The sequence below is a fragment of the Montipora capricornis genome, chromosome 12, assembly GCF_036669925.1.
Source record: "Montipora capricornis isolate CH-2021 chromosome 12, ASM3666992v2, whole genome shotgun sequence".
Taxonomy (NCBI): Eukaryota; Metazoa; Cnidaria; class Anthozoa; order Scleractinia; family Acroporidae; genus Montipora; species Montipora capricornis.
Window position 1 is genome coordinate 14,789,206 of NC_090894.1, and position 22,500 is coordinate 14,811,705.

General features: G+C 38.9%; 3 protein-coding genes across 3 annotated transcripts in view; all 3 read left to right on the forward strand.

The window, feature by feature from the left end:
* The window catches only part of LOC138027884 (probable cyclin-dependent serine/threonine-protein kinase DDB_G0292550), a 9,534-nt gene extending 7,350 nt beyond the window's left edge, over positions 1-2,184 (forward strand). Inside the window, exon 7 of the mRNA XM_068875505.1 lies at positions 859-2,184. Coding sequence (XP_068731606.1) covers positions 859-1,124 — 266 coding nt within the window. The 3' untranslated portion in view covers positions 1,125-2,184. The remainder of the gene's footprint in view (positions 1-858) is intronic.
* Positions 2,185-2,527: 343 nt separating this feature from the next.
* Positions 2,528-11,497, forward strand: LOC138027855 (2-aminoethylphosphonate--pyruvate transaminase-like). Its single transcript, XM_068875475.1, has 4 exons — positions 2,528-2,802; positions 7,235-7,569; positions 7,905-8,398; positions 9,806-11,497. The coding sequence occupies exons 1-4, from the start codon at positions 2,622-2,624 to the stop codon at positions 10,119-10,121; spliced, it is 1,326 nt and encodes a 441-aa protein (XP_068731576.1). The 5' UTR covers positions 2,528-2,621; the 3' UTR covers positions 10,122-11,497.
* A 1,015-nt stretch (positions 11,498-12,512) lies between these two features.
* Positions 12,513-22,500, forward strand: part of LOC138027856 (cation channel sperm-associated auxiliary subunit epsilon-like) — a 10,759-nt gene continuing 771 nt past the window's right edge. The window contains exons 1-13 of the mRNA XM_068875476.1: positions 12,513-12,620; positions 12,746-12,808; positions 12,966-13,013; positions 13,308-13,403; positions 13,662-13,708; positions 14,153-14,231; positions 15,935-15,987; positions 16,919-16,969; positions 18,643-18,691; positions 19,168-19,247; positions 19,719-19,818; positions 20,655-20,741; positions 21,888-22,051. Of these exons, the coding sequence (XP_068731577.1) occupies positions 12,546-12,620; positions 12,746-12,808; positions 12,966-13,013; positions 13,308-13,403; positions 13,662-13,708; positions 14,153-14,231; positions 15,935-15,987; positions 16,919-16,969; positions 18,643-18,691; positions 19,168-19,247; positions 19,719-19,818; positions 20,655-20,741; positions 21,888-22,051 (992 nt within the window). The 5' untranslated portion in view covers positions 12,513-12,545. The remainder of the gene's footprint in view (positions 12,621-12,745; positions 12,809-12,965; positions 13,014-13,307; positions 13,404-13,661; positions 13,709-14,152; positions 14,232-15,934; positions 15,988-16,918; positions 16,970-18,642; positions 18,692-19,167; positions 19,248-19,718; positions 19,819-20,654; positions 20,742-21,887; positions 22,052-22,500) is intronic.

Consider the following 22,500-nt stretch of genomic DNA (forward strand, 5'->3'; position numbering starts at 1 on the left):
ACAGATTGATTTGAATGAGTTAAGATTAAACTGAATGGAAAACTGATACCAGAAATAGAAAGACCACCTTTACTTTAGTAACCCTGCAAAGTTTCAGCACATTAGGTGTTATATCAGCTGAGAAATTTGATAAATGTACAGGTGTTTGTATGACTGGGGGTATATGCCATACCCTTAATAGTACAAATGTCTGTATATTTTTCATCTTTCAACTTACATTTTCTCACCTGATATTACATCTGACTCCTGGGGGTTCCCCATTGACAAGTAAAATGATCTGGTGTTAGAAATTGATTTTATCAAACGAGTTGATGAAGGTCGAATAACCACCATGAAAGATTTGGAAAGCTGACGTTTTGAGTGTTAGCCCTTCATCGTCGCTCCGACGAAGGGCTAATTCTCGAAACATCAGCTTTCCAAATCTTTCCTGGTGGTTATTCAACCTTTATCAACTTGTTTGATAAAGTCAATTTCTGTCTCAATCTTCCACCGACGCAGTACCACAGTTTCTTTATAAACTAAAATTTTGTCATCTGGTGTTAGAGTAAAATACTAAGTATGGCCGCTTTAGGCCGGTTTAGGGGTGAATGGGTTTTAATTGAAGGTGCTCTTTCTATTTCTGGTATTAGTTTTTTAACTTATTTGAATTTTCAGCTGCCATTTTGGTTAAGGGTCTATTGTGCATATGACCTGTGCTTCAATTTGTTTTCCTCTTTTTTAAACATGGTCTTTGCTGTGGTTGCAGTATTTTGCTAAGCTTTTCCTGTATTGTCAAGATACTAGGAATGTCTGTTAAAGGTGTTAAAACTGGTACAAGCCGTTATTCAATAATCATTGGTATACTGCTTTGTTTTGCAGACTCCAGAGCCTTGTATGAAGATGATCTACTTGGTCTTAACATTTTATCACCTTCTGCAGAGATGCAATCAAGAGACATTTCCAAAGCACAGAAGACAACTTCAATCAACACCAAAAAAGTATGGCAACATGGCGGAGTCACCATACCACTGTCACAAGGAAGCAAAGCAGAACTTAGTGTTGCTGCCAAGAGTGTATTAGAACAGTTTGAGGATTTGACATTTATGACTTCGTCTGTGCTAATGTTTCCTCTTAAGTCTGACTAATCAACCCAGGTGTAATATAATTTATTCCCCACAAGACATACAAGATCTTTTTTATTTTGTCACTGGCAAATGGCTGAATGATAAGGCTACAAGCTACAAGATCAAGTGTTTTAAATGGTCAATGTGCTACTTAAGCTTTTAACCTTTCTTTGAAGACTACAGAAATGCTTTAGTTTCATTACTAAGGAATATTATATTTTTGCACTGAAGTTATATTGCTTCCTATTGCTAAAGATAATACTTGATATTAAAAATAGTTGGCTCTCTTTGGACACTGTAAAATTGCTCTGATGGTTAGCTCTTCCTGCTAAAAAGCATTTTTTTTTAAGAGTTTCTTCAAATGACTTTTACCATGAAACCTCTTACTTGTAAGGTACAGTACTTTGTCTGCAGTGTAGATGTTCGAAACTGGTTGTTGAGCTTAAGCAGATTTCAAATGGCAATGAAATCAATTCATCACGATTACCTTGATATACAGAAGCGATAACCCAAGCCCTTAACATAGCCATTCACTCTGTGATTTATGCATTAAATTTTTACGTCATGTTGTTCTTAAGTTTTACTGTGCGCACAGGCCTGGACAATATGGAGTTCACTGGAAAGGCCTTAAAATTTTACTTTAAAAAGGGTACAAACCCTGCATATCTTAAGAGATAATGATTGCATGGTTAAATTAAAATTCTAGTCTTTGTACCAATTAAAGCAATGTATGAGCAACGTACGTATCTTAAAATTAAGAGATATATAGTTTCACTCACCTTTGTTCATCATCTTGCACGCTAATAGGCCAGAAACATATCTGATTCACAAACAGCTGTTTAGGTGTTAATTGTGATTAATTTTGTAGAGTAATTCTTACCTTTTATCATTGTTATTGTACATAGCTCGCTGGGTCAATGCAAAAGAGAAATTGTGTGTTTAGTGAACTCAATTTCTGCGTGATTCTTTCATTGTCCTCATAAAATACAAAAGAAGAAAACTTTTGACCACATTTGTCGCAAAATGTTGTTGTTACAAGGAAGTCGTTTTTTGAGGGCAATAAATTTTCCCAAACAAGCGATTTTATATTTGCCAGTTCCTTTGCAAGGGGTCAAGATACAACTGAAGTGTAACTATTCTGCCCCGTTCCCCCCTCCACTTCCACACTCTTTGATTGGCATACCTAAGAGAGAAACCGAGTCCCTCGTCATCAGTAGTAGGAAAATCCTTAGTGCGAGAAAAAGGTCGCTTCATGATTCTCTCATTTGACATGCGTTTTTACATCGTCGAAAACGAATGACGAACGCCAAGGAACTTTCCAAAGACCGTTCCTTTTGTGTGTGAGCTTAGGAGAGCGAAAAACGCTATCTGGCCCTCTGCCCCGCCTTCCTAACGCCCCCTTCTAGCCGCGCGCATGCGATGACACGGGAAACGTGCAAGTTATCATGTGAGGTCTCCGAGGAACTCACGCACTCGACTCTTGAATTCGTAGAAAACCTTCTTCTGTGTTAATATTGTATGAATTTATCCTTTTGTTTGTTTACCGACAAAATGGTAGCGATGGCTTTCCGTTGTGGGATTACTAGGTCATTGTCTTTCGTCGCTCGGAATTGTAAAAAGCCATCACAAGCGATTTATGGTTATCCCAGATGCAGATCGCTTTGTGTGGCTGCAGGCCGTTCAAGTCTGGATGAACCAGGTGTGTGGGATGTTTCCTTGAAGTTCAAGAGTCAAAACAAGAATTAAATTATTAGATTTATTCTAGGACTGACGGATGGCTATTGGCGACATTTTCCGGGCAATTCGTCTCTTTGTTTTAATTTGGTGGATTGGAAAATCACGAAATGATACAAATATCCGATATTATTGATACCATAATATAATTTTATCGGGGGAAAAGCAGTATTCTTAGTCATTTAAAAGAGGTAGAAATCGCGTCTGGATCAACTACAGAATACAGGGCCACATTCGAGACTTATGGAAGTAATAGCTCGTTTGGTTCGGTAATGGCTGAAAGAACAAGTCATACTGTAGGCTTTTGTACACCAAAAGGGCCAAACGAGTCACAGACTGTGGCTCGTTTGGCCCTTTTGGCTCGGCAGTGGATGAAAAAAGCGAGTTATATAAATATTGAGGTATCTTAAACTGGTGGCTCGTTGATGGGCTCGTCAGTAGATTCTCCAGCTAGATGTGGCCCTGAATTCCCTAGTTTAGTCTGCGAATCTATTTTTCCTTGTTTGAGTCCCTAGGACTTGATCTATAATATACTCGTCGAGAATATCAATATTCTTTTATTGCACTGATCACGTGATAAGACGGCCATGTTGTTGCCAAAGCAATAGAAAATTGTATAATAATGGAGTCAAATTACCAAAAGACTTTTTCACTATTTTTCTTTCCACCAACATGGCTGCTGTGATGTCAAGTGCAATGAAAAAATCACTGAGGCCTGTACAAGCCATCAAAAAATTGTGTGCCAGCTTTCCATCTTTTATCTTAAAACAGGTTTTTAAAAAACAAGGTAGAAGTCGCCCCTATATTTCCTTAATTACAGCCACAAAACCAGGGGTTTCATTTGAAGTCCATCATCAGCAGCATACCGCTGTCTGTTTGTCAGAAATTTGCCTTAACCCTTTCAGCCCTGATAGTGCCAAACGGCACTTATAGATTTTACTCTGTCTAACGCCAGACGATTTTACTCGTCAATGGGGAACCCCTCGGGGCTTAAAGGGTTAAACTAACAGCGTGAAAAAACTATGTCCCCGTTTAACCCTTTCAGCCCGATAGTGCCAAACGGCACTTATAGATTTTACTCTGTCTAACGCCAGACGATTTTACTCGTCAATGGGGAACCCCTCGGGGCTTAAAGGGTTAAACTAACAGCGTGAAAAAACTATGTCCCCGTTTAACCCTTTCAGCCCGATAGTGCCAAACGGCACTTATAGATTTTACTCTGTCTAACGCCAGACGATTTTACTCGTCAATGGGGAACCCCTCGGGGCTTAAAGGGTTAAACTAACAGCGTGAAAAAACTATGTCCCCGTTTAACCCTTTCAGCCCGATAGTGCCAAACGGCACTTATAGATTTTACTCTGTCTAACGCCAGACGATTTTACTCGTCAATGGGGAACCCCTCGGGGCTTAAAGGGTTAAAACAGTTATTGAAACCCCTGGAGACTTGATTGCTGTGGAGCGAGTAGCAACATATTGTGGTTTCATGAGAAGGTAGGACAAATTCTTGAATTCACCACTTTCCCAGAATGCATCAGGGAGGGGTGCAGGGATGGCATAGTTGTGAGAGCATCAATGTGGCCTGGGTTTGTCACTTGAAACGTTCTTCTTGTACTCAACTCAGTGCATTCTGGCTAATAATTTTTATTAGCCGGAATGCACTGTGCCATTCACCAGCTTTTACCAGAATGCATTGCATTTGAGCAGAATGCCACCAAACACTTGGTTTCCTTGAAGAACTGGGTCAAGGATCACCGGATGAAGAATCAGTTCAAAATAAATTATGGCAAATAAATTAAATAAATTAATGAGCAGCTGCTTTAACTTCATCTCTTCAAACTGATTTTTCCTGACCTCATATCTGTAAAGGAAAAGCAGATGGAATGCATCTAAAGAATCACTTCCTTAGAAGAAGATGTTTTAGTCATTTTTCTGACGAGATTTGACAATATTGATTCGGAAAGTGATTGCATCGCTCCACTGAGTTGTTATTATGGGTCCCCTAGAGATGGAAGCAACAAGCCGAAAATCTTGAGAACACACATTGGAGAATTCAATCTCAGTTCTTAGTCTTACGGGAGTTTTTTTTTAAAGAAAGTACCTAACGACTAACGAGGAAGAATTATCTTTTTGTCATTGATAAGCACAGCAGGCACAAAGTTTATTCCCACACTTTTGATTACTTCCGATAAAGGACTTTGATTCTTGCTGATTCTCTGTTTCTCTACATCTTCAACAGGGGAACCCGCACACGCAAAAAAAATGTTGGTTCGCAAAAGCAGTATTGCTTAAAAAATCGGGGAGGATTTCGATGACAACATTCCCCTGTAGTTAACATGTAAATCGCGTTTTTCTGTGAACCACAAGAATGTACGGTGACTGATATGGCATAACACAAGCTAACATCGCTGTTGACAGATGGGCGTTGTTTTCGTGTACATGTAGTCACGTATAGGTTAAATTTATTTGATTTACTTGTATTTAGAATTTATATGGTGATCCTTGTTCCTTAATTCTTGATCCTTGATCCTGTTTTTCCAGGAAACCCAAACACTCTGGAGTTTGCTTAAGCACGAGGTTCCATAAATATTCGATGAAACAACACATGTAAGAGTGAAAACTCACAACAATTCCAAATCTAGATTACGTCCTGGCATATTAATCTTGCTGCACAAAGTTCTGCAACTAAGTGTTTCAGTATTCAGAAACATGATGGTCAACTTCCAAACTTTCTTACACCGGTTTTCACAATTCTGCCAAATAATTGCCAAACTGCTCTTATTAGCTTTCATCCATCAAACATCACAAGGAAGAATGCCTTCAGTGTATTCAATCTTGTACATGTAGCTTTAGTTCACAGTCCGACTACCACAGGGAAAAATACCGTGTGCCTTACTCAATTCTATGCAGCGTTGCTTTGCTTACAAAATTAATGCTACTACCGCTACATTCTTTTTTTAAATAAGAATATAGTTTATAAGAATATTGAGACTGAAATAAGCAAAAATTTTAAGAATAATTTAAGAACAAACCCAAGGCTGCGATATAATTTTGTGTTTGAAAATCTGTAAATACAATATATACGTTTTTAACTTAGGTGTACTTTCATTTCCATGATGGTGTTTCTGTGAGAAAGACATTTTTTAAAGCCAAAACAACCAATTATTGTCATCTGACATCTTGACTGTGCTGACTGGAATGAAAAGCAAGAATGGAGCATGTTCACAATGTAACCAGATACAGATCTATACACCAAACACTTGTAATAATACTGCTGGACCAATACCTTCTTAAACGGAAATGTCATTTAAGAATAATACAAGAATATTTTCAGCCCTTAGTAAATCGGCAGAAAAGTGAGAAAATGAATTCAGCCTAGGCTAGAAAAACAAGATTCTTATTTTTAAAAAAGTGTATGTGAATCATTAGAAACAGAATGTTCTGCATCATTACTATCGATCTGTTAGATACTCTAGTTTATAAAATATAATTATTGAGAAAATCAATCTCCTGTTCAAGGCCAGCAACAAAAGTCCTTAGCTACATGTGCAATGTATGTTGTTATAGTTGTAAGATATCAAATATGTTTAATTAAATAGATTTTACGAAAACTTCAGGCACACTATACACCTGTTACCAGTAGTGTTAATAATTATTGAAGTAGATGCTTGGGTTAATCAATGTATGCGGCGGTTACCCTAGTCTTTAAGAAGGGTTTGAGTGAAAATCAAGGCAGGGTAGACGGCGGCTGGTGGCAAATTTCTGACAAACAGACGACGTTATACCACTGGTGACCAACTTCTAATGAAACCCCTTTGCTATGAGCAATTCGCGGTTTAATAAAATAACTGTAGAATACCTTGCCACTATTGTGTTCTTCTAGGCATTATTTGGAGAAGGAGTCACTCAGGCATATAACACTAAACGCCATTCATATGCAAATAAGTGGCTAGGTGTTAAGCAGTTTAGCCTTAAGGTTTATTGGACAACACTGAAGAATGTATTTTTTCAATGATGACTTTGGGATACTCATTTACCAGGGTAAACACCCCACTCCTGGACAACATTATTGCTCAAGGATGGTGCTCCAACATAGTTATACCAATGTTTACATGTATGTACTCAGAATTTATGTTGGGTACGTGAGGAGAGGTGAAGGCTGGTAAATTTGTTACTGTGGACATTCACCCAACACAAGTACCCTTTGGTTTTGGGAAATAAGCAGTATAAGAAAGGAAAGAAATGTAAAAATTATTTTGCAATTAAATACACAACCTCCTTCCCAGGGTCTCTCTTCTATGGAGGCAGAGAAGAGAGACCTGGGAATGAGGTTGTTAAATACACTGTAAATATATATCTTACCTTCATTGGGAATGACTTAATGAATGAATTTCTGTTAGATTTTGAATCTGGACTCCACAAGGACAAGAAGCTGTTTACTCCAGGACCACTGGGAGTTAGCTTTGAAACGAAACGGGCGATGCTTAGAGACCTTGGTTCACGTGACGCTGAATTCATTGGCATTGTCAAAACTATTCGGTCAAGACTCTTGGGAATTGCTGGTGTTTCTCCTGAAGAGTACACTGCCATACTGGTTCAGGGCAGTGGAACCTATGCTATAGAGGCAGTGTTGACTACAACAACTCCAAGGCAAGGTGGAAAAGTGTTCATCATTGAGAATGGCTCTTACGGTAAAAGAATGGTCAAAATCTGTGAAGTTGCTGGTATTGAAACGGTGAGAAAAGGATAAATTATATTGATATGGTGTGTGCAAAGCGGAAAACCACTGCATCTTGTGGAGAGCTCCTATTCTTACTTCTTTTAAAATACACAAAGCTAACCACTAGTATGTGCAGGAACTGGAATACAATGTACATACAAGAAATAAACATGCATTACAAGTAACTTGACAGATGTAACAACTGAACATGACAGTTGCTGTAATGCTACAAAGTTATCCATTTCATGGGGTAAAAATCCAGAAGTTTCATAGCACCATTTAAAAGGTCTTAATTGGCTGTAGCTGTAAGATGTTTTTTTTTCATTTTCTGGACTGTTTTGGCTTTTCAGGTTGTTCTTCATGGAGAAGAGAACTCAAAAGCTGACTTGGCAAAAGTTGAAGAAATCCTAAAAAGTGACAAATCCATTAGTAATGTTGCCATGGTTCACTGTGAAACATCAACAGGTGTTTTTCATCCAGTTGAAGCTGTAGGAAAGCTCGTCAGAGAGCATGCTCCTAGGGCATCTTATTTTGTAGATGCCATGAGCAGCTTTGGAGCTGTTCCACTCAATTTAGATTTGGCAAACATTGATTTCATGGTGAGTTCCGCCAACAAGTGTATAGAAGGTGTTCCAGGATTCTCATTTGTTATTGGCAATATTGAGTCCCTGAAGCGATGCAAAGGTTGGGCTCGTAGTCTCTGTCTTGACATTGTGGATCAGTATGAAGGGCTGGAACAAAATGGCCAATTTCGTTTCACCCCAGCCACCCATGCTATGCTGGCATTTCGCAAAGCTCTGTCAGTATTTAAAGCAGAAGGTGGAGTTGATGGAAGAGCAAACAGGTGTGTAATTTTGTATGCTATGATTTGGTTTAAAGTTACATCGGAATTAAGTTGGAATCATTGGAAGCAGTTGCATATTAATAGCCTGTATTAAAATTAATAATTTATTATATTTGCTGCTATGTATAATAAATGTTTGATAATGATAATGATAATGATAATGATGATAATAATAGTAATAATAGAACGATAGAAGATACTGAGCCTTATCATATTGTAATCATTTGGCTCAGGACACAGATTTCGTTTGAACTCTTAAGATCGGTACATGCATGCGTTAGAGGTTCGCGAATGCCGTTTCGTAGCAAGATAGAGCAATCATTAGACTGTAAAATAAATGTAGCTTAGTGTGGATATTTGAGATACACGGTCTATATGCCTTTATACTCGGGGCGTTTTATGGACACTGGTTTAGCTGTCATTAGTATAATTTGAGTGTATGATTTTAATATCTCTACATCATGGAATTCATAATTTTATAGAATTTTGAATTTTTTATTACCGGTATCAATCATTTCTATTTCTTTAATGTAAGTAAGTGAAATAAATTAATAAAGTTGTTTTATTGTTATAGATAATAATAGTAATAATAATAATGCTCAGTGGTTGTGACGTCTTGGCCAACAGTGATAACTTAGAGCACCACAAGCGAGTTGCATGCAAGATCAATTTGGCTCTCAGCTTGAAAGGTCTAAGTACCGGTGGCAGAATTAAGTTGTGCCAGTTTTCAAGATTACACATATTCACAGATCACCCATCTCAATGATAGACATTGCTGTTCCATGGGATGCCAATGTTGGAGAGGAATATATTAGTAAAGTCGATTGATACAAGGATCCGTACATCGAGCTTTCGCATGAGTGGAAAAAGAAATCTTTGATTTCCCCATCATTGTACGGTGTAGGAACATTGGGGTACACGAAAGAAAATCGACAGCGAGTGCCACATGGAAAAAATCCAGAAGACCGGAGTCCATATGTCAGCATATACATGTATTCTGTGAAGATTCCTCTCTTCATAGGACTATAGAGCTTAGTAACTTGTGTTCTCCGCCTAATTCGTATATAATATCTGGGCCCAGTTGTTCAAAAGGCGATTAACTTAATCCAGGATTAGCGTAAACTTTTGTTCCACGTTTTCAACTTTTTGGTGAAAGTTTCTTTCGTTTACTTTTGCTTGTCAAGATTGACTTCCTCTAATGTAAAACTTTTCCGAATGTTGGCGTTGAACAGCATTTGGGAGTACAGAAATAATCTCCAAGGTTAATTTTTAAACTGAGATTAGCGTTAATCGCCTTTTGAACAACCGGACCCTGGTGTACAAAACCAAGAGCACCATCAGTAATAATTTATTGTATCGTTCATCCGTATGGCTGAAGTACTTATTATCGTATTTTTCTTGAATTAGGTACATGGAAAACTGTGATGTCCTTCAATCAGGTATGCGAAAGCTTGGTTTCAAGAAATTCTTAGATGATACCCATGAAGGTTACATCATTACCTCCTACTACAATCCCAAGCATCCCAATTACAACTTTGAGGAATTTTACAATCGACTGAACAGCAAAAACCAAGTGATCTATCCTGGGAAAGTTAGCAGTGCTGATTGTTTTAGGATTGGAAACATTGGAAGGTTGTATCCTGAAGATATGCAGCACTTACTTGAATGTATCAAAGTAGTTTTGGCTGAAATGGATATTCCAGTGCCGTTAGAAGATGACTGATCCTATTAATTTAAGTGGCCATAAAATAAGTACAGAAAGTAAGGAAATGATGTGAATGCAAGACCATTCTGTGATTTCTGGACACGAGTGGTGTTTCAAAAGATCTCAAGATTTGAGAACTTTCAAAACATCACGAGCGACCACGAATCATGAAATACACCTGTAGATGAGCAAGTTCGTACAATTTTAAATTTATTATATGTACTCAACAAAATTGCTTCATCGTTGTTTCCATAGCACATAAGTTCGTATTGCACACTATAACCTAATTATGCATTTGTCATTAACCAATCAGAATCACAATATTCTGTCAAGTATAAATTATGATAAATGTGGATAATTATTATTTTCATTAATACGGAAGGGCAGGTGTAGGGTATTTTCATAAAACAAGTCAGCAAGACTTGGCAAGCAAATAAGTTGCTGAAGGCTTGTGAAAATGATCATCCTACCAAAGCACCTTCCGTGAGAATGTTTTAATATTGCATACAAGTTACACACTAGTACTGTGAATACTGAGGCGGTCCCTGATTACCCACAATTCAGTGTTTGAATTAGCTAAATTACATTAATTAGGTAACCTGTGACACTATGAAGACTGTACACAGTGGTTGTCAAAATTAATATTGATCCTTATTGGTGAAATTTTGTATCTGAATTTCTAATGTCAGTAAAATTAGTCGCTTAGTTGAATAGTCTGTGTCCTGTGAGTGTGGTCATTGTATTTTGAATTTTGTGATAAGCACACTTTCTAGTTATTGACAGCAGTAGATACCCTGCAGTTGTTTGTTGCTAGCACTTTTCCTTCATCAAAGGTCATTTTGTTTTGATCAAAGTTTTTTTCTTGTTGGAGTGGTGTAGTTTGCATTAGAAGCAGTTGAGGTCAGAAACAGGAAAAAATTGAAACTGCAAGAATTGTAACAATACAGAACAGGGAATTTAGAGGAGAACTTGAGGGAAATGGAGATTCCAATAATGCAGTGAAGAGTATAACAGCAGTTCTGCACCTTTGACTCCATATTTGGGCCTAAATAGTGCAAAACTAACAGCATTTCAAGTTGGTAAAGCAGGAGAAAAAGTTGATGCTTGCATCAGGGCACCCGTGTTACTGATAGAAAAACTGGCTGAATACTTTTCTAATGGTCACTTCTTTGTTGCAGTGTAATATCATTAGGGCTGGGAGGCACCAATTAGCTTGTTTATTTATTAACACGTCTGACCTGACCTTTGACCATACCTGTACTTGAAATCCAACCAAATCTCCAATAATTTAGGAGCAAATTGTATGATTTTACTACAAAGTAGATGGTGTAATATATTATTAAGTGTATGTAAAATTTTGAACACAATAAAATTTTGAAAGTCCACCAAAGAAAGAGTGTCAAAGTAGTAACCTGTCAAAAATGGCAATCGCGGATGTGCCGATACAGGGGTTTGAAAAACTTTTGAAGTAGATACCTGGGCTAATCAATGTAAGCGGCGGTCACTCTTGTCTTTTACAAGGATTTGAGTGAAATTAATCAAGGCAGGGTAGCCAGCGGTGAGAGGCAAATTCTGACAACATAGTCGGCGGTATACCGGTGACCGGCTTCTAATGAAACCCCTGGCTGATATCTTCTGACATGCTGTAAGTGTCATAATTTGTCCAATCGTGAGCATGATTGGCCATGTGAGCTGGCAAGTTCCCCATTCATCCGTAGCTACGTTCTTCTGATATTTTTTTAAACTATTGACCAAGCTTGGTTGGTTGAGCCAAGGATTGGCCTCATTCTTTTTTGTTTGAATCTCTATCCTTTAATTTAAGAGAATCTAAGAGGTAATTTTATTTGTAGCTTGAATGAGCCAGAGGAACAGTTTTCAAAATAACATTTTTGCTCGAAGCTTGTGACCTATTTTAAGATAAAGGAGTCTGGGGTTCTGAAAAACTTAATCCCAAAGTTCATAACTTTCAGATTTCACTTGTTTATTGTGTTGTATGTCTCGCTGACTCCTCGTGTAATTTAGCCTCAGGGCTACAATATGAGTGAACAGATTTTTTATACATTTATAAAGAAATTTTATAGTCACATAATTATATATACACCTCCCATGACACTGTGCCTGGGTTTCCAGTGATCAAGTCTAAAAGTATCATCCACAGGTAACCTTAGAGGCACCGTCTGAGAATCAGGCTACAATTGAGCCGACAAGCAACTATTTTTAACAAACTCACTAAATTACTTGAAACATAGATTTTGTGACGAACTATGCTAAAAATGCAAATCATATGGGATAAAACGTATAGGGAGACACAAGATATTTCGCAAGGAGCCTGAAGGAGCCATGTTGTCTATGTTGGATTACGTTAATTACCTCGAGTAGTCTGGGGACGAAAACTTAATCGAGAGGCATTTTTCTGCCGTTCGGTAATCTTGATAAAATTAAATGGCAATCTTTTTCCGTCTGGCTTTACTTTATCTTATTGGATGCATCCATTTGGCGAGTGGAAAATGTCCAAAGGTTAGCACAGTGTATAAACAACAGGTGCCCCGAGATGTAAGCTTACACTCCACAAACAAAAATCCAACTCATTGCGATTTGAGCTCAGCTGGGTGTCCACTTCTTTCTTTTTATTTTCCCTGAAGCACGAAGCTTTGCTCCATAACTTCAAGCCGATCTATTACCTAGACAAAAGAGAAACAATTCAGGTAAGGATATTCCTTTGCGTTAAATCAGTGCAAGTAGCTTGTTGTTTGCTGTTAATTCAATAGTTCACAGCAACAATAGTGGTCGTATTGTATCGGCCATGTTAAAGTGGAGCTCGAGGCTTAACTTTATTGGAATTTCTCTTTTATCTGTTTCCAGTTGTGGGCTAAAATCATCCCAGAACCTTGGGAAGATAATCGACTTTTCGTAAGTACCATACTTACAGAGAACGTAAAGACGTAAAATATTTTGTCAACTCGAGACGGTGTTCTGAATATTGACCAATATTTATGAAGGTAGCTAATGTGTGTGTCGACAACCGCAATCATAGACCCAAAAAATACTCAAACTCTCTGGTTTTCTCCAAAACTGAGATCCTAGAACTGTCTCGTTGGGCTCCCAAGGCAGGCTCATTGCATTTGATTGTTGCACTCTTAGCAAAATTTCACATTTCTGGACATACATTGTTTTTCAGGTACAAAATGAAAACTTTTTTTTCAGGGTAGCATATCAAATACTGAGTACCTAACATTCAGTCTGACAAGTTGGGAAACATCGTCAGAGCAGCAAGGAATAGGGGTTATTTCTAGAGATATAGTGAGTATAATATTGCATTCCCACAGAATGGTCCATTGGTTAATTAAATAGGAAGTGGTGTGGTGGTCTATTAGGATGCTGGATTTGCTTTGAAGCTGGGCCATGGTGGTGATAGGTGAATGGTTTCACCATTGCAGCGTCAGCTGTGGCTGCCCAGTTTTTTATAGATTATGGTCTTAGCATTATTTCAGGTACTCTAATCTGCCAAGGGAAAATGAAAAATTATTGGTATTAATATTAGTTTCATTACTACTTCAGAATGCTGTGATCAGACTCAGGAATAAGAATACAGCAGACAGTAACAGGTATACCACAAACTTCTTAGAAAAAGTGTTTTTCACCAGGAAGCTCCTGGTTTCATTTGACACTGTTTGCTGATGTTCTTGATGTGGTTACTTTTCAAGACAATTTATAGTCTTCGAGAGAAGGATTAGTTGGGGTCATACATGGTGTTCTGGTGCGTTATTTCGCTGTTTCGTCGTTTCGCTGTTTTGCTGTTTTTCTGTTTCGCTGTTTCGTTGTTTAGTAATGTCCATTCCCAGACAAATAATAAAAATTGCTTCTCGGGACCCCTGCATGCCAGGGCCAATTTTAAATAAAGCTACCTCTCTACTTAATAACGGAGAATAAAGGTAACAGACCATATTTAAATTAGAAAACACCCTGAACTATTTAAACCATTTATCTATCAGAGTTTTGAGTCTAATTTGCTCATCCAACATGTATAGATTATGAAATTGTCTTCTCAGGCTGAGAGAAACTGCACAAGAGGTTTCATTTGCAATCAAGGCTTTTTCTGAAGATACTAGCTGTACTACATTGAAAGCTGTAGGTGGCCAAAATTATTTTAAATTATTGTGTTAACATTCATCATTTATAGGCTTGGCTTTTAATCATTTTTGATAACTGAATTTCCAAGTATTCGGAACCTTGGGGCCCTGTGGTAATCAGTAACTGGGAATGGAACTGTAGTGTTGGCAGCTAGTGGTGATGATGGCTACGAGAGCTAAAGATGAAAATATAAATTTGATTGCTTTAATTATTACAGTTAATTTTCAGTTATCAGAATATACATAATATATGATTATACTATATCATATGTCATAATAATTATATTATATAATTATGATACCAGTATATAATAGATAATATTATAATAAATATAATTGTACAGGTTTCACATAAGCTGTAAACCACACTAGCATTTGGAGAGTTAACGAACAATGATAATTATTACTATTTGTCACTACACGATGATGTTCTTCACAAGGCACAGACTTTGTTTTCAAGAAGGCAGTGCGGCCCAGTGATTATAAAGGATGCTAATGCCTTGATATCCGAAGTTCCTGGGTTCAAGACCTGTTCTGGCCACTCATTGAATTTGTTCCTCAGGTAGTTCATGGTTCAACTTGTGAATAGCCAACTGGTTTGCCTCCGGCCAGCTGTTGTTGTTGTTGTGGTTCTGTTCTGCCGTTTCGTTGATTGTGTTTCATTGGCTCTGAAAAGCCTCTATGGGGAGTGGTAAATTGTTTTGTATTGTATTAATAGACCAAAAAAGAAAGGCACAATAAGGAAAGCATATGTATGATCATTGTTTTTGCCTTCAAACATTAATTTCTTTGCCCTTGCTGTTGCCATGGCCATCACCGGTACAGTTATTATTGCTTAAGTAGTCCTTAATGACTGAATTGATTAGCTGTAAAACTTGTGAAGGTTTGGTCATCAAAGTCAGGAACAGGTGCAAGTGAAGACTTAATGACCTTCCAATATTGATATGCCTTACTCAAAAAGATTGAGTAGGGGACCGGGGCTTGCCTTGAAGTTGATACCAGCTTCAGAGGTGATCAATGGAACAACTGGCAATGCCATTTCACAGTGTGTCATCAAAGGTTGGTTACCTACTGTAGATTTACCTCTTCTTCATGTGTGGTAATAATTGTATTTGCATAATTAACAACACTGTAAGTGCGAAGCGTATATAGGATGGAGAACTAAAGTGATTAAGTTATTTGACTCCGTTCACATAGAGCGGTTTTCAATGAGTGTCGTAAAACCAAAACCAAAGTAATTACTTTGGCCAATCAAAAGGACGGAGACAAGTTCAGTAAACCAATCAAAACTCGAAGTTATTACACATAGCCGACACAAAGCGCGGGAAAATGTGTACGCGCGAGCCACGGATACACTTCTGATTGGTTGAAAAAGTGGCGCGAGAACTTTGAACCAATCACTGAGTGAAGTAATGCAAAACCAAAGTAATTCACTAATTACTTTCGACACTCAATTGAAAACCACTCTATGGACTATTCACAGAAATTTAAGTACCAAAAGGACGACAAGAAACATTTGATTGTTTGGGAATAGGCGGTTGTTGGTGGATAAAAGCAAAAGATCTGTTGTTAGCTTCTCTTTTTCATCCACCGTCAATTGTACATGACATCATTTTTATCTGCATATCTAGAGATAGTTGACAAGTAACCTATTCTCCAATCATTACTGCTTCCTATTTTTCTCTAATTACTCAAATATAGGAAACAAACGTAACTGTTGGTTGCCCTGTGGACAGACGCATATTCCCCAGAGGGTAAGAGTTCTTTATAGTTAAGACTTGGACAAGCATTCAAAGTGAAAATCTCATTACTAAATTGTTTGTTAGAACGAGTTTCAATCGAGTGTCATAAAACCAAAACCAAAGTAATTACTTTGGCCAATCAAAATGGAGGAAGACAATCCGGTAAACCAATCAAAACTCGAAGTAATTACACGTAGCCGACACAAAGCGCGGGAAAATGTGCACGCGCAAGCCACGGTTGGTCTTGGTTTCACTTCTGATTGGTTGAAAAAGTGGCGCGAGAAATTTGAACCAATCACAGAATGAAATAATCATATACCAAAGCAATTCGCTAATTACTTTCGACGCTCAATTTGAAAGTCGCTCTGAGGAACTTATCAATCAATCACATTATTTATTTAAACACATTTGTTGGTGAAATACAGTGCAGCAGAGGCAAGAGCTAATGTTACAAGATGAATTAAAGCTATCAGCATAAAGATGAAAAGAAATTTCTGAATTAACACCGGCAATTTCCAGAAAATATCTTGACGCTAAAATATAATAATTTAGCCATTGCCATAATGAGAGTGGCTTAATATACGGTAAAAAGGACACATACTGGACAGGTGCAAAAAGCTTGAGAACACGGCGAAATAGACTCTCGTGTAAAAGATTTCTATCAATGTAAGTTGCCATTATTTTTTGTTGAGCAACGCACAGATATAGACTATTTAAGGCTGTCTAACCAGGCATACCCGTGTTGACCCAGCCCAATCTAAAAAAACAGCGTGCCGGGCCTAGTTCTTAGTGTAACTTGTGTTAAATATCTTACACGTTGCAATCACTGAGTCTTTGTGCCTTTCAAAATATAAATTTTAGCCTTCGAGCCGTTCACAATTTTAAAAATTGTTCGAAGCTGAATCCAATTATCAGTTTCTTTTTAACTTTTTGCTTATTGCAGAAAACCCTCAAGCTGTAATGGTTTCCAGAACTTAACTTTCATCGTTCCACGGTAAGAATCTGGGGAATTGTAAGGTGAGGTGACAGGTAGCAGTATCACGTGCGGGCCTTGATTTCAAAAAGACACCTCTTTATTTTAACTGTAATTTTCCTATTTAATGGTCCGCCATTACTAACATTATGTTCTTGAGAGAGCTGGATCGAGGACAAAATGACGTCAAAGGCTCACTAGTTTAAGAATGCAATACGTGTGTACGCCTCAGAATTAATATGCAGCACGGGGGTTTTGGGCTTTCAGACTTTTAAACTCGCGCTTTGCATATATAATAAGCTGCGTTCACACGCTGAAACTTTAAGCTAGTGAGCCTCTGACGTCACTTTTCCGTGGATCCAACCGTCTGAGATCCAATCGGTCAGTTTTGAACGTGAGTAATGGCGGACCGTGAAATCCAAAACTTACACTCAAAGTAAACAGCCTTTGGAGAAAAATCAAAGCTCAAAATTTTGCCTGTCAGGTGTTAAGCAAACACACTTTCAAAATCTGAAGGAAAAAAGGAAGAGGTTTTTTTGATCACAGGTGCACTTTAAATCCCATCTTTTTACGAATTTTGTGGAAGGCAAGTAACTTGTCGTCTTTTTACATGGCTTCTCTCTCTTAGTGGTGATTGTACTCGTCTCCCACTAATGTAGGCAGGGTTAAGTTTGTTGTTGGTTCTTCCCTCTGCTTCGAGAGATTTTTCTCCGGCTTCTCCGCTTTTCCCCTTTCTTCAAAAACCATCTTCTCTAAATTCCAGTTCGATCGGGTGCAGGACCTCCGTAAAAACCACTTTCACGTGAGTGGAGCTTCCTGGGTAAATATCATTAATTATTATTATGATGATGATGATGATGATGATTATTATTATTATTATTATTAATTTTAGTTTGCAGGGGAAACGCTGAAAGTGTCACACGCTTTCACATTAGGGTTGCATGCTTACACCTCACTAACCTCGAGTGATTTTTTGCTCGCGCCGGTGATGCGATTTTTTCAAATTTTGTCGCTCCCCAGCGCGCGATGAAAATCGCAAGGTGTAGCCACCCTTGAACTGGCTACGTACCCTGGGTGCTAGAGGTTTTTCTTGCGCAGTTTCCGGTGTCGGTCATATCTCCATTGTGACTCGCCGCTCGTGCCGTTGGCCTTCGGCCGCCGAAGCGAAGCGAAGAATTTCCGTGCGCCGCGCGTGAGACGGGACAGCTGAAAAAATCGCGTGAAATTCAACTCATTCAATTTCTCATTCAATGTCGCTTCGCCAGTTCAGGGCGACGCGACAAAATTTGAAAAAATCACATCACCGGCGGGAGCCAAAAATCGCTCGTGTAGCCGCGGCTTTAAGCTACGGCTCCGTGTCTTTTGCCAGTTTAGTTTTTGACTTGAATACGAAACACATAAGCGTACTTTTTAACTAATAGATATCACAATGTACAAGAGAGGATAAGTGAAGAGAACGGATCACCATGCCCCATCATAGTTTTTAAAAATCTATTTTTAGTTTATGTTCTCGTTCCCAATGCCACGCATATTTAAAATCTCATTACGTCATTACAACAGGCCAATCTGGTGCCTCTCTAAAAATAGCTGAGTAGCTTAAGTTAGATTTAAAAAAACTATCATTTGAAGAGGCCCATGTATGGGGGATCCCTTCTCTTATCTGCATCCTCACTTGCTACGTATCTTTGCTGTAGGAATCAGCGAAGACGCCTTTTCCTTGAAGATGATGAGACTTTAGACAAGGTATTTGGCATCCTGGCCTATTCAGTACAGCGCAGTTTCTTTTAATGTAGTACGTTAACAGTGTTGAATTAGTGCACTTCGTTACAGCATTAAATGTCAAAACAGGAATTAGTTGTACCGGTCCACAACGTACTCGTTGAGAACATAAGAAATTGCGTTCTTGGGAAAATCAACCCAAGGTGATCAGTGTGTTTTCCATCCCTTTGCCTGTAAACAACGAATGGAGAAAGCGGTGTTTAAGAAGCGTATCATTGGCTACTGTATGTAAACGTGAATGCCTGGCTCTTTCTGAAAGTAGTCTCCCGTTAAAGTACAAATATTTAATTAACCCCCTCGACGCTTTGCGATACGTGCATTTTGCTTTAAAAAGATGGTTGATCTTTGTAGTGTGTAGGCTTACTGGAGGTCTTTCGATGTAAAATATTTTTTTAATACGTTTTAAGAGAATAACATTATTATTTATATTTTTTCCGCAGCTTGTCAATTACGACTTCCACAGGCTTGGATGCCCCTTTTCGCGACAGAAGAACGATCCATTTAAACCAGTAATTGACCTGTAAGTTGCCACGCCATTTAATTCTGACAATTCCTCTTGAGATTAGCAGGTGTTCTTCAAGTTTCGTAGTAAAGTTTCCCGTACTCTGCAAACAACCAGACATCGGCTGTATTTCTGTAATTACGTATCGGGTGAATGGGTTTTTAGTTCGGGCGAACTATTGTAGCTTTGGCGAACAGGCTGTCGGGCGAAAAGACTTGCTTCCACTGGCAAAGATAGACCACAGCACCGAGAACTCCATGTCCTATTCTTCACGAAGTGAGTGTGGGTTAATCAACGTTTCACAGTGTTAATATAAACAAAAACTGAGTTGTGAAACCGGGTCTACGGCTAATTTTCAGAGAAAACGTGAGATTCTAACACATTCCAGGTGAAATTACAAAGGCAGCACCCTGTCTTGACTTATTTTAATACCCCAATTGTTGTTTGTTTTTTTGAGTAAAGGAAATAATTTACTGTGTTTATTCTAAGATACGATGGAGAAACGTTTGTGGAAGAGGTGGATGCAAATTATATCTTGTGGGAGCAGCAAAACAGAATTGGTTTCGAGTACAGCGCGACGATGAAGGAGGTATAGGCAAAGCGGAGCTCAGTTCGCGGTTAGAGGCGAGCATGGAGCACAGCGGCGTTCAAATGTATGTCCCCATACATGACGTACGTACCGAAGATGTTTCGATGTGTCTTTGTCTCCATTACTACACGAACTGTCGGTGATCGATTGGCTTGATAGAGGGACTTAAAGATCTACGACAGCGACGGCGACGAAAACGCCACTTTAAAATACAAATTTGCACTATATTACTGCGACTTTCATAATTCTGCGGAATTCATCTTCAAGCGCCAACGGCCAAACTGCGTTTTGGCTTCCATCAATTGAACTTCTAGCCTGCGAACGGGGGAGAAAAATGACCGCCGGAAATACGTCTGCGTTCGCAGGCTTTCGAACTTCCGACGCCAATCACAGATGACGAAATCAATTGATGCGTGACATAACCCACCAATCAGCATTTTTTGTTCCCACGGTACATTCGTACATACGGGTAGGGTAGCCGTACATTCGAACTGGACGCCGGCGGAAAGCGATGGAATCTGTACGAATCTTTTTACTGAAGAATTTCTAAAAACATATCATAATAATGTTCGAACTGTGAACTAAACAAAAACTCCAATTTACTTTTCGGAGGCGGAGTCGATCTTCCTGGCTATGTTCGGAGATTGGATTGATGGAAGCCAACACACAGTTTGGAGCCGGCGTTGCTAACCCGCATAAATTTGCACCACGTTGTAACGCACGCGTTTACCCGCGCTTCAGTGTGGTTCATTTGATTTCCTTTGGCTGGTTTTACAGCACTTCATTCAAAAACAGTTTCGAAAAACAATTTTTGTGAACTGATTTGTCCCTTGCAGGCTGGGTGTATCAAAGAAGCACAGAGTTGGGAAGGAATGGTAAAATCTAGGAAAGGAACGAACAAGGCTGAAGCTTGGTCCAAACAGGTCTGTCCCAAATAATATTTAATTAAAATCCTTTTTATAAAAGAGTTCTTTCCAACACACTGTGTAACGTTTACAGGTAATCAGTTGATTTCGAGTGCAATTTGGATTAAATGAACACGAGTAAATTTCTCCAAAGACCAACCAACGGGCTCATGCTCATGCAGCACCTTTCTTAACTCGACGAGAAAGAAAGGACTCTGAAGAAATCGTGTTAAGTCTTTATTGAGTATGCGCAAGCCGTTGCTTGGAGACAGTTTCAAACCCAGGCAAAGTATCCATTGCACTCCTAGACGCCATATCGTAGACCCGTGGCCCTTGAGGGCGAAGGGTCTAATTGTGGCCCTTGAGGGCGAAGGGTCTAATTGTTTTAGTATCACCCAAGTAGTCGGACAGAAAAGGCAATAATAAAGTTAGCAAATGCAAGTTGAAGAAATATTTATTTGGGAATAGAACGAAAGAAAGCGTCACGCTTTTCGCTACTCGAGGACCATTACTAATCCCATCTAGTAGCGTATCCAATCAAAATGCAGGATTTGCATTAGTCCACTAGTTGGGTGATACTAAAAACTGTGATAGCCTGTGTCCGGTGAGCGAATGAAAATGCTGGAAATCTGATATCCGTAGTTCAGTTTTTAATAAATGGATTTAGCCAACCCTAAAAGCGGAGCTCCCGTGTGATTTAGTCTTAAATAAGTTAACCAGGCTTGAGCCAGCGATCCAATCGAAAACCAGTACCTGGTCTGCTGTCAACTTTAATTAAAGAAACAGCTGACCTCGATGAGCTTTTAGCTCGAGCCTGCGATATGGTGACGTGATACTGGTCAATGGATAACTTTTTTGACAGGTGTCAGACAGGTGTCAGTTAACCATTGTCCAATATGAAAGTTGTTCGAGCCAGAATGCGCGGGTTGCACCACGGAGTTTAACACTGGCATAAATGGAGGAGTAGTCGTACGGTGACCAAACCAAATTTACCCGCACAGATGGGTTACCATATTTTCTTACCAATGGTGCTTCCCGCGCGCGCGGAAGCTCCGCTGTAACGAGCCTCGTTCTCAGGGCTTTTATTTCCCGAGGAAGGGGAGAAAAGCACTGGGAATGAGGTTGTGTTATAATCTTACCAAGTCTCATTTGTCTATTTTTCAGAATTATCACAGCTGTTTTGAAGATTCTGCAAGTGGACCTGAGCGCCAATATGATTTGCATCAACCATACGAGATTCTAAACAGCTCTGCAGCGTCGTCACATGTCGTGTGGAATGACGTGGGAGTGTTTATCTTTACTGTCAAAGTGATTGATCAAGAATTTAGGTGAGTGGAGATGGCTGGTGTTAAAAGCGTTATGGCTCAAAGCGTGGATTTTCGGTCACCAAGACAACTTTGAAGCAGAGGACACACGCTTTATCATTACTGCTTCCAGTCCGCTGGGGGTAAATTGATCATTGTAAAGCGCCTTTGAGACGTTTGTGATAAAGGCGCTATATAAATGCACCACTTTACTTTACTTTTTACTTATCCGTATCTCACAGTTAAGCATTAGTTATTACAGTCTTACGGGAAACACTCGATCAGATATGTAGGGCCATCACTATGGAAAAAAATTAACTATGGAGATAAGACCCGTCAAAGTGGATTTGTCTGAGTTTAGAACCATGCCGTTTACCGAAAAAAGGACTAATAGACCACTTTCGATATATTAAAATTCAGTCCAAAACAAAAGGCATCATCTCGAGGCTCTGGGGAATAAACTCATACAAATC

Excerpts from the sequence above, each read along its gene's own strand:
- LOC138027855 (XM_068875475.1), top strand. The coding sequence starts at position 2,622 with ATGAATTTATCCTTTTGTTTGTTTACCGACAAAATGGTAGCGATGGCT. Across the intron at positions 2,803-7,234 it reads TTCAAGTCTGGATGAACCAG|ATTTTGAATCTGGACTCCAC; the intron begins GTGTGTGGGATG and ends AATTTCTGTTAG. Across the intron at positions 7,570-7,904 it reads AAGTTGCTGGTATTGAAACG|GTTGTTCTTCATGGAGAAGA; the intron begins GTGAGAAAAGGA and ends TTGGCTTTTCAG.